The sequence below is a fragment of the Ambystoma mexicanum genome, chromosome 8 (assembly GCF_040938575.1).
Source record: "Ambystoma mexicanum isolate Mex_15411 chromosome 8, UKY_AmexF1_1, whole genome shotgun sequence".
Lineage (NCBI taxonomy): Eukaryota > Metazoa > Chordata > Amphibia > Caudata > Ambystomatidae > Ambystoma > Ambystoma mexicanum.
The window spans coordinates 468187872-468199881 of NC_090929.1; the positions used below are offsets into that span (position 1 = coordinate 468187872).

Below are 12010 nucleotides of genomic sequence, written 5' to 3' on the forward strand. Positions count from 1 at the left end.
AAAAGTTCCCATGATCTACAGGATCACAGGAAAGAAAACACCCAAATAAAACAAATGTATATCTTCTTTTGTTGTGGGGCCAGTAGGGAACATAGTTCCACTACTTATTTTCGTACACTTCGACCACTGGGCTCGCCCTGGCAACAAATCCTGAGTTCTTTACAGCTCCACTGGAAGAAAACGTGTCTCCTTGGTTTAAACCAAAAATCTGCTATTTTACCACTGTTCCCTTAAGGAAAGCAGGGCTGGGAGAGGAATGGGGGTTAAGAGAGGGGGCCTGACATACAATAGAAGGGGCAGCTGTTCCAACCCCATCCTCACACCCCCACTGTGCTTTTTTATGTTGCTTCCTCTACCAGTCCTGAACATGATGCCCGGACAATGTTAAAAAAGCGTTACATTGCTTTTTATTGGGTAAAACAAACCACTTGCCAGTACTCTGAGGTTTTTTAAGGAAGTGTGGTGGATTTCTGGCAGTTTTGGTGACTAAGGATTCACATGGCTTTAAAAATAAAAATGGCTACAAATTGGCCACAATTCCTCAAAATAGCCCTGGAACACAGACACACACTTTTTAAAGTAAAATAAAATGAGGTAACATTTGTTTTACTATGTCTGTTTTTGTGCCCCCAGCATGTGACCTGGCTTAGCCCCAGTTGCAAAAACTGCTACAACTTTTTTTTGCTGAAAACAAGTATTTCTTGATGCTCAGGGGCTACTTTGAGGAATTATGGCAAATTCTGAACCATTTTGATGACCATGGATTGACCTGGTTCAAAAGACTGGCAACAGCCGCTGAGCAAGCTGTTAATACATTTTTTTTAATAAAAAAAAAACACTATAACATAATTTGTGCAGTGTTAGTATTTATGCCCCCAGGGCATCTTTCATTGTATGTCCCCCCCAGTATGCAGGTTTTGGTGTAGACAAATACAGACACTGCATAAAATATTTTATTTAATTAAAAGGCTAATTGTCAGTGGTCTCGGCTATTTTGAGAAATTGTAGCCAATTTTGCAGTACAATTGTAAGAAGATTAGACAAGGCCGCACAAGTCTGCAAAGCAGGCTAGCCATTAGCAGCACCACATTATTTCTACAGTATTTTATCATTTGTATTTATTTATTGAGCGTCCAAAGCCCAGGGGCGTCAAAGCGCAAAACCAAAGCATCGTAACAGCAGCACCTTTTCTTTGACTGGTGTGCTGTTGCTTGCCTGCATATCTTGCCTCGCCCCGCCCTCGGGCTTGGTATCCTCACTTGCACCTCCCTACCCCACCCTTCATCACCTCCCTCCGGAGTCCGGAATCCATTCCAAGACTCGGCAGAGATCCCACACAATTACTATTGCGCCTTCTCGTCTGCCATGCAACAGCAGGTAGGCAGTTCAGCTGTGCCCTAAAACGGAGAAATCGCACATCTTGCCACTCCTATGTTCCTTTGGCAAATGTTATCAGGAAAGGCAACTCGCTGATGATTGAAAACCTGCCTGACTCATGGCAAGATCAAAGTGCATTGTGCTTTTGGTTCTTTGGTGCAGTTTTGCTGGTTCTGTGGGGTAGGAAAGTCCATTGTGCTTGTAGTTCTTTGGTGCAGTTTTCCTGTTTCAGTGGGGTAGGAAAGTGCATTGTGCTAGTGGTTCTTTGGTGCAGTTTTCCTGGTTCAGTGGGGAAGGAAAGTGCATTGTGCGTGTGGTTCTTTGGTGCAGTTTTCCTGATTCAGTGGGGTAGGCAAATGCATTGTACTTGTGATTCTGTGGTGTAGTTTTCCTGATTCCATGGGGGTAAGAAAGTGCATTGTGCTTGTAGTTCTTTGGTGCAGCTTTGCTGGTTCAGTGCGGAAGGAAAGTGCATTGTGTGTGTGGTTCCTTGGTGCAGTTTTCCTGTTTCAGTGGTGTAGGTGGGAGAAATAGACAGATTCCTTATGTGTCAAATGTAACGCTTATCTTGGCATAATTCTGGTATTATGCCTGGGAAGCCATAGCATGCCCCTTTTTTTAGGATGGGTGGCAGGGGAGCCAGTTTATGAAATTCCAGATTTTAGGGCAGTGGCTTTACGAATTATATTGTGCAGACCCCAGTACCATGACTAGGTACCGAACGTGCTGCTTTGTGGAGTCTTTGTTTACAAGACCAGCGCGTTGCCCCTAAGCTATCCGTCGCGTATTGAAAGAGTATTAACATTGTTAGAGATTTAGTTTCCCCAAAACTAATTGGACTGGGGGGCTGGTCGGGAGGGGGGGCGACTGGAGCACCAGAGTACCCGGCTCCCTGGTGGGCGGGGACATATCCATTTTTGAAATATGCCAATTTTTGGGATTGGGTGGGAGAGGGTAAGGTACCAATGCTCCGCGATCCAACTGTAAAACATTTCTGTGACTGAAAAAAGGAAAGAGATCGGAGGGGACTTTGAGCCATTTAAAAAAAAAAAGTTTAATGCCACGTGTATCGATGGGCACAAAACAGCTCAAAAGTGGCGGTCCAGAGGAAAATATCTTTTTGTATAAAGAAAACACTGCAACATCGTTTTTGCAGCAAATGCAGCAAATGCAGCTTTCAAGATTTGTCTAAACTGGCATTTTCTTGCTGCAACAAATCGGCCGTTCGGCGGTGGTTCTCCTTCCTTGTCACCATGACTCAGCCTAAAGTTGGGATCAGTGTCATTAACGCTCGTTACCTGCTGTAAAGCAAACACACATAGCGGCCTACCCACAAACAAGAGATGGAAATCTTAACCCAACATAAAAAGGGGGCAGTAACAACCGCGAGTCATCCCCTGCAACCATTGTTACCTGAATTGTCCCAAAACCCACAAACTTAGGCAGGGACGTCATTTCACCAAAATGCCTGGGTTAGGGGGAAGTGACAACACATGACCCTTGACCACTGATGACATCTCAGGAAGTGATGTCATTTGACCCCACCCCAAAGTGACATCACAGGAATTGATGGAACATGGCCGTTTACCCCTTGACAAAACAGGAAGTGGCATCACATATCACTGTTTCTAAGTACACTATGAAAAATATGGTTACTATATCACTGTAACGTGATATACATTTCATACAGAAAAAAATATGCTATAACTGCAATTTGCAAAAAGCAAAATACATAGGGCCTCATTACGGGTCTGGCGGTAACCCTGCCGGTGCTACTGATGGGTTGCCGCCGGACCCGTAATATTTTGCCAGCGCCTGACTTCCCGGTGCCATCGGCTCATTAGGAGTCCGGTGGCCCAGGAAGTCAGGCACCAGCAAATTGTAAGTCCCCATTCCCACAGAGTCCTATGGGAGTGGGGGCACGGAAGCACTGGCACCATTGGCAACTCTGTCAGTGCTTCCGTGAACAGTCTGCTTACTGTGGCCGCAGCGCCCAGCAGGGTCAATCAGACCTGTCAGGCACATCTGCCATGCAAGGCAGACTCAGAGTTTGCTGATCCGGAAACAAGGGTGCCAGTGAGCTAACCAGCACCCTTGTTTCCGGACCGGCAAACTCGTAATGAAGCCCATAGTCCAAATAAATGCTTATTCTACTGTAAATGCTTTTGGAGGATTTTTTCTACATTGTGAATTTGAGGTGTTTAAGAACAGACTAAATCAGTGACTCACCCCCTGAAGTGTGCCTGAAAAAGCCTGATCAAGAAAGCCAGTCACTCTAAAACAAAGAGCCACATGGCATTGGCCACAGCCCAAAAGCTTCAATTTGTTAAAAAAAATGAAAAAAAAAGATTTCTTAATTTTTTTTAGGGTTAGCAAGGGAGACTACAGCAGGGGTTGCAAATGCGACCCCTAAACAACGTCCCTGCCCTTGTGCCCCCATTAGAAGTTTAGCAGTATTTTGGTGCTAAATCTGCCAAAACGCTGAAAAATGTAATTACTGTTACCGCCACTTGGTCCCACGGATTTATAGCGCGATTACATGTGGTGGTAGGCAGTGTAAATCCCCATTTTTTTTTTTTGGAGACCATAGTACTCCATGGGGATTTCAGTGGAATTACTGCCAGCAGTAATTAGGCCAGTAGTAATTCTGCCGATTTGTATGATTTTTGGTGATAAAGTGGCAGATTGATCTCCAGCTTTTTACTGGAGGAAAATCCTCCACTTCACTGCCAAAACTGTTCTATGGCAGTGCAGTAATGCGGCTATCAAGGTGTGCCCCCCCCCCCGTGCTTCCCGTTACCTGCTGTCTTGGTCCGTAGACGGTCCAGGATAGTATGGAAAGCTGGAGTCCAATCCAGTCCTGGTGATATGCAGAGAGGGCCCATTCCAGGGCAGATAGTGGGCACTAACCAGGAACAGGAAGCAGTCTCCCAGAACCACGGGAAAGGACCGGCCACCTATTAATGTGGTGCAAAGCAGTGCAAAGCACTGGACCTGGGAAGCCCAAGAATAGCTCAAGAATATGGGGGCAGAAAATAAGGAGAAAACAAACAAAGCCAAGCAAGGTAAGCATGCAAGGAAGGCAAGAGCCCGAGCAAGGTCCAGAGGGATAAGACCCTGGAAGGCAGATTGTAGGGAAAGAACTCAAGGACAAAGACAGGTTCCAGGGAAGGAGGCAAGATCCAAGGGGACGAGCAAGGAGAGTTGCAGGCAACAGGAACAAGCACTGAGAAGCTCAGCATCGTGACCTCTGGAAAAGACGTTGTTGCGACGCCCCTGAGCTGGCATCCGCCATTTTTATATAGAGCTCGGTAGCCAGTGGGGATGCTGTGCTGGTTGACTGGGCATCAAATGTAGCGGCTCTCAAGAACCAGGGTCGCCCATGAACCAGGGTCATCCCGGCTGGAAACGCAAGGGAAGACAGTACAGCCACAGTTGAAAATTCGTTCATTGTAATAGGCTTTTTTGGCCTTTCGGATTTCAGCTTTGTAGTTACGGTGGTGCAGGGCGAACATGGATCTGCTGAGATCGGTTTTAGATGCTCGCCATTTGTGTTTGAGAGAGTTATTTTGTTTATTGGCATTCCTCAGGAGAGGCGTAAACCATTTGGGGGACGCTCCATTGTGTGAGGAAGTGGGACGCGAGGGGGTGATAGGAATTAGTGAGTAATTAAGCCAGGAGTCGAAAGAGTCGATGGTTAAGGCTCTATCAGGGGGAGCGTTGAAGGGGAGCAAAGAAGCAGGGCTCTGGCTAGGTCGGGAAGGGTCTTGACTTTGTTCCAGCATTTGAGATCCCGGGGGAGCTGTAGGAGGAGGGGCAGGGATGTGGATAGAGAAACGGATGGCATAGTGGTTGGTCCAGATGAGTGGTTTGGGACGGGATAAATAGACCAGGTCATGGGAGCTGAAAATTGCATCAAGGGTGTGCCCACCTGAGTGGGTTGGACCAGTCGTATGATGGGAGAGGTTGAACCAGCGGATGAGTCATGGGGTTGTTGGGGAATTCGAACCAGATATTGAAGTCTCCTAGGAGTGTAAGAGATGGGTGATTTTCTTGAATGGTAGCTATTGAATCACAGAGGTTGTTGGTGAAATGTCTGTCGTATCCAGGGGGTCTATAGATGAGGAGGAAGCTGTGGGTGAAGGTTGGTGGTAGAGATAGTTTTACTAAAAGGGATTCACAGGAGGCAGTGCATGTCTGGGATTCGACAAATGAGACAGAGAAATGACGATTGAAAAGGACTGCCACTCCGCCACCTCTGGAGGGTCTTTTGTGGGCCATGAGCAAGTAGCCAGGGGGGAAGGCTTTGTGTGCTACAGGGGCAAAGTCATCAGAGAACCAGGTTTCGGTGATAAAAATGAGGTCCGGCTTGTCAGAGGATAGGAGGTCAAAAATGCTGTGTCTTTTTTTTGCTACTGAACAGGCGTTAAAGAGGATGCAAGTGGTTTTGTTACGGGAAGTGGATTTTGTGGTGCTCATCGGAGTGGGAGCTTGAGGGAATGGCTGCCCAGTGGGGTGGTGAGTGTGGTAGGAACATTCGGGGGTGTTGAAACAAGTTGAAGAGGGGTACAGGAGGGGCTGGGTGCCTGTGGTGCCTGAGTGTCTGCTGAGAGGGTTACGTTGATGGGGGCGGCATGAGTAGGTGGGCGGAGGTAGGAATGTGAGAGATGAGGGACGGGTCATGGGTATTGGGAGGTTGGTGAATAGGTTGGATGGTGTGAGGGGGTGTAGGTGGGCAGATTTTGGAATGAGTCTGGGAGCGAAGGGGGTTTAGGTGTACAGGATGAGAAGTCAAGAGAAAGGGGGGTGGAAACTGGTGGAGGGGAGAGGGGAGTGCAGGGGAGTTGGGGAGGTCTCAGCTGGGAGGGTGAGCAGAGGCAGAAGTGGTGAGGATTAGAGGGTCGAGGGAGAGGACCAGTCAAATGTTCTGCATTTTGTGGGTTTTGGTGCCATAGGGGTGTGAGAGAGGGTGGGGGATAAGAGGGTGGGGGAGATGAGGCTACCGTTCACACGCTACATTCAGAGGGGGGAAGGGATATGAAGGGGGTGGTTTGTTGGCGGGGGTCGAGTAGGGGTTATGGGGACTGGAGAGGGTGGTATGGGAGGATGGTCGAGGTAGTGGTGTGTCCCCCAGTGCTAAGAGGGAGGGAGTGGGCATCATGGGAGGTAGGTAGAGAGGGAGAGGGTTTCTTCAGAGGGCACAAGGATGGAGTGGAAGTGGAGGTGGCTTCGTGCTGTTTGGAGCACCAGAGTGTTCCCCTGGATTGGGAGTTCGATAGAGGGCGTGGTGTAAGGGCGGGGGGTATTAGGATGTTCTCAATAGATGTCAGCGGGAGAGTGGAAGTCGATGTGTTAGGGTGGGATGGGGAGAGGGGGTTAAACGCTTGCGGGGGCAATTGTTTGGCGCGCCAGAGTGCTCCTCTTAGTGTTGGACGAGGGATGATGGTAGGATAGCGGGCGGGCAGCGTCAGGGGGTATTGATGTATGAGGGAGTGGACATGGTTTGCGATCAGGTGGGGAATAGAGGGGGGATCATGAAGTTGGGTGCTAGAGCGCGGGCCATGCGCCGTGAGGGGGGTATTTTGCGGGGAGGCTAGGGATCGGGTCGATGAGGGGGTATATCAGGAGTTTGGATCTCCATCCTGGGGGAGGTAAGTGCAGTTTTAAGAGGTTGATGAACCAGTAACAGTAGATGTAAAGGCCCAAGATGAACAATCTGCGTCAAGATTATGGTCACCGGGCAGTGGGAGAGGGCCAAAGAGGGTGGCGGTAGGGGGTTCTAAGAAAGCAGCAGAGCTAACTAAATCACAGAAATATCACAATGCACACTTTCTAGAAGTGCACCAGTCACAGTGGGCACTTTGTAGATGTAGATTAAGCCAACAGGAGCAATTCCAAGTGAGCAGCGCAGACAAATAGATTATAGTACTATCTAAGGGAGCAGAATCCAGCTACCAGGTGAGAATCAACAGAGCAAGAGCAATTTCTAAGTGTGTGGAACAAATAAATCACAGTAATATCTCGGAGGGCACTTCTAGGTGCGAATCAGGTTAACGGGAACAATTTCTAACTGTGTGGGAAAGACAGAATAAAATACAGTAATAACACAGGGGGCACTTTCCAGATTCGAATCAGGCTAACAGGAACAATTTCTAAATGTGTGGGATAGGCAGAATAAAACACAGTAATAACTCAGGCAGAATAAAACACAGTAATAGCTCAGTGATCACTTTCTAGATGTGAATCAGGCTAACAGGAACAATTCTAAGTCACAGAGGGCACTTTCTAGATGAGAGTCAATGCAGCAAGAGCAAATTTATAAATGTGTGGAACAAATAACTCACCCTAGTATCTCTGAGGGCATGTCTAGATGTGAATCACGCTAACAGGAATAATTTCTAAGTGTGTGGGGCAGGCAGAATATAACAGTGATATCTCAGGGGGCACTTTCTAGATGTGAATCAGGCTAACGGGAACAATTTCTAAGTGTGTGGGGCAGGCAGAATAAAACAAAGTAATAACTCAGGCAGAGTAAAGCACAGTGATATCTTAGGGGGCACTTTCTAGATGGGAATCAATCCTGCAAGAGCAAATTTCTAAGGGTGTGGTACAAATAAATCACAGCCAATTTCTAAGGGTGTGGTGCAAATATATCACAGCACATTTCTAAGGGTGTAGTACAAATAAATCACAGTAATATCTCGGGGGCACTTCTAGGTGTGAATCCGGCTCACAGGAACAATTTCTAAGTGTGTGTGACAGGCTGAATATAACACAGTAGTATCTCAGGGGGGACTTTCTAGCTGCGGGTTAAGCTAACAGGAGCAATTCTAAGTGAGCAGCACAGGCAAATAAATCAGAGTATTTTCTCAGAGGGCACTCTTTAGATGTGAATCAGTGCAACCTTCAAGAAGTGAGTCAATCTAACAAGGACAAAATCTAAGTGTGTTACGGGCAGATTTTCGTACTATCACTGTGGGTACTTTCTACAGGAGAATCGATGTAGCGGGAACAGATTCTAGGTGAGTAGCCTAGGCAGGTAAATCACTTACAGTAACAGTAATATCACAGTGTGTACTTTCAAGAAGTGAAACAGTGTTGCAAGAACAGCTTCTAAGTGAGTGGCACAGGCAAATAGCTCATAGTAAGTACTACCATAGTAGGCACTTTCTAGATATGAATCAATGCAGTGAGAAATCAGTCTGAACAGTTCCCTAATGTGTGACCTAGGCTAACATTTACAGTGCTTAGATAGTTTGCAAAGTGGTAGGACTTCCAGGGTAGAGTAATTGCTCCATCCTCACCCTAGCCATAATGTGAGCAGAATGATGCAGAACACATTCGACTCTGCTAAAGAAGCAGTGGAGAGGGTTTTTGCGACTGGAACATATTGATCAAATGCAATGGGGAACACCCTGTTTCTGTGCCACATTTGTGGGTGTTGGCCTATCGGGTGGCTTTTCTAGGTGCTTTAAAATATGGTCTTGTTTCTGTTTCAGGAGCTTGAGTGGCCTTTTGAGCTCTGGTCGATCATCCCTGAGTTTCCATGGCAGGGAGTAGAGTCTGGTAAAAGTTCCTTGCTTTCACTGTCAGTGAGCAATCCAATACTGAATGCAACTGTGAACATTAGAAATTGGCTGGGCTTTTAAGAATACACAGGACATTGTCCTGGTCTCAGACACAATCATATGCTAATTGGGGCATCCCTTGACACCTCAATGGTGTGCAATGCCAAAGACAGGAAAAGGCGGGCATATAATTGAATAGAAGAAGCTATTCTGTCAATCTGTGTCCTGAATCTGCTGGACTGGACAACTTCATTTCTTTTTGGTTTGGGGCCCACGTGTATTGGTGCCCCAGAAAGTGCCCAAATTATTTATTGCAAGGGAAGTAGAAATTGCACTGGGGCCTTTTCGCATACTGCATCTTTTGATGATATGACTCACAGTTGGCAGGGTCCACAAGGTGGGGGGTTCTGACCCACAACCTTCAACAACCTTTATTCTATATAGAGACACGAATTTCATTTTTCTAACATTCCAGGCAACATTACATTTGCCTTGCAGAGAGCAAGTGTGTTCTTTGTTCGCTGTTCCCTCTCGCAGGTGGATCACAGGCCATTTCTTCAGTAGCTATGTTTACAGTTCGTTTAGACATTCATGAGTCAGGATGTGGTGATACAGCCCGTTCCCATGATCGTAGGAATGCTTTGTTCATACCTTTGTATTTGTATATCTCAGTTAAGCAATCAAAACATACCAAACAAAGATGCCCTGTAACAGAGACCAGGCATGCAAGCCCTGTAGCAGATGTACATACAGTTCTGTACAGTAAGCACACAGCATAGTCTTCAGGATTGGGGGACTGCAACCTTATGTTTTCGACTACAACAGAGCAGTCACCAGCTGTGCACCTGCTTTAAGCCTCCCCAATGACAAGAACTTCACCCTGTATTATGAGGAGAGAAACAGGATTGCATTAGCTGAGCGCACACAAACTCATGGCCAGTACAGAGACTCAGTGCATCCTAAAACAAAGAGAGCAGGAATGCCTCATTGTCTCCACTCAGTAGCCGCTGATGTCATTGCAGTGGAACTGTGTGTAAACATACTTCTCGGTTGCCTTTGGCTGTTGGAAGTTGTAGTCCAAACCATCTCTACAGTCAAGGTTGTTGATCAGTATGTGTAACAATGTGTAGTGTTAGCTCGGATCACATAAGAAGGTACCAAAAAAGACACAAATGCTAGGTTATTTTTGATTTCTGGTATACTGTGTGAGTCTGTGAATGCTGTGGCTGGATAGCATATGTACACACACACAAACATATTATGCCGCTGTGCTAGTGCCTTCTATAGGTAAGGTTAAGTCGAATTGTCTATGGAGTTTCAGGAATGAGACTGGGTGATGGATCTCACCCCGTCAATGGGCGATAGGGACCCCTCACAACCTGGAGCAGGAGGCCTAACGGGGTGCTTGCCAGAGACCATTCTGCCACAGAGGTGGGGCTAGGGGGGGCTCCAGTCTCTGTCCCTCCACATGTTCCTGGTTGCATGTTGGGAATACCACTCTAAATCGCCCCACGCCTACCTTGCATTCTGCTGGCCTGTGTTCTCCTTTTTTCTTCTAGAACTGTGAGATCCAGAATTCAGATTGGCGACCGTCGGATCCAAGGGAGAGAGAAAAAAGAAAGACCCAGAACCCGAGAAACAACAAATAGCTTGCGCTGGCGCAAGAGACGCTTCCCTGCTGCAGAAGGCGAATACGGAGGGTCATCATGTCTATGCCGAACCTCCATCCAGGACACTGTGGGACCCACGTGGTAAAAGGGGGCAGGCGTAAAGGACTATTTGAAACATCTAACTTGGGAAGGCGATCCCAAAGAGAAAGACAGAATGAGGTTGGTGCAGAGAACCAGGTGATTGCAGTAACCAATGGGAGGTGGAGGAGGCAACCTAACAGGGCATGACGCCCTATAAAAGGGAACAATCAGGAGAGGGGAGCGTGGGGTGTTCGGGTAAGGTCATGGGGCGAGGAAGTTCACCAAGAAACCACGCAGTGGAAGGACGGTAGAGCAGTATGTGGAGGAGACTAAGAGAGAGTGTTTAAGGTGAGGTATTGGATGGTGAGCGAAAGTGTTAATTTGGTGTGAGAGTGTGTGTATGGTGAGTGAGAACAGTGACTGAGGCTAAGTGCAAAAGAAGAGGAGTAAGTGAGAGTGAGTGGCAAGGGTGACTGGGAATGTGAAAGGAGGGTGAGTGCCAGAGACGGAGGGGTGGTGTGTAGTGTAGAGTGGAGTGAATAGTAGAGGGGAGTAGAGTTCAGGTGGGTAGTGGAAAATACTTGGGAGTGGGAGTAGTGGAGAGTAGTAGGGCTAGAGAGTAGTTGAGAGTAGTAGGAAAGCACAGAGTTATAGGAATTCTAGGGGAGTGAAGAGTAGTTGAGACTGGAGGGAGAATAGGCGATAAATGGAGGTGTGAGGTGTGATAGCATCAGAGAGACAGAATAGAGAAAGAGAGGGAGAGGGAGTAGAGAGTGGGAGGCGGAAGAGTAGGGTAGAGTAGGAGGAAGGGAAAGGAAGAGCACTCTCTAGGGTCAGGAATACAAGAGCACGCGAGAGATAAGACCGAGTGACAACTGAGCAGTTGGAAGGCACCATTTCTTATTGTACAGATCATCCATTTTGTGGGACGTCACGCTAGTTTCCACATAGTAAAACCCCAGAAGGGGCGAGAGAGATAAGGCCCTGGCCTTTATACTCTGACCACAGTAAGCATCATAGACAATAGGGGTTACTGATCTTAATTGCCTACATTGGGGATATTAAAGCATGGGGTGGGGAGGTGGGAAGCACACAAGAGACGAGAAGGGGACAGCCAATAGCATGCCCTGCTATTTCCACATTGCAAATCTCTTCCACACAATTTGATCATTGTAAAATAGTAACCTTTGAACCATCTCTCAAAACATTGTTATTCTTAAGGCCACCTGTGACAGAAAAAATCATTTCTTAATAACTTTTGAAGTCTTCTATGATATATTCTGAAAAAATCACAAAGTACATTTTGGAAGGCATACACCCATATAAGGCAAGTTTCAGACATTTTCATGGATGCTTTCATATTTAAAACAAATG

The 12010-nt window shown here is 46.9% G+C and overlaps 1 protein-coding gene across 1 annotated transcript in view; it reads left to right on the forward strand.

The window, feature by feature from the left end:
- Window positions 1–1314: 1314 nt before the first annotated feature.
- Window positions 1315–12010, forward strand: part of TTLL10 (tubulin tyrosine ligase like 10) — a 1071284-nt gene continuing 1060588 nt past the window's right edge. Inside the window, exon 1 of the mRNA XM_069610084.1 lies at window positions 1315–1377. Coding sequence (XP_069466185.1) covers window positions 1366–1377 — 12 coding nt within the window. The 5' untranslated portion in view covers window positions 1315–1365. The remainder of the gene's footprint in view (window positions 1378–12010) is intronic.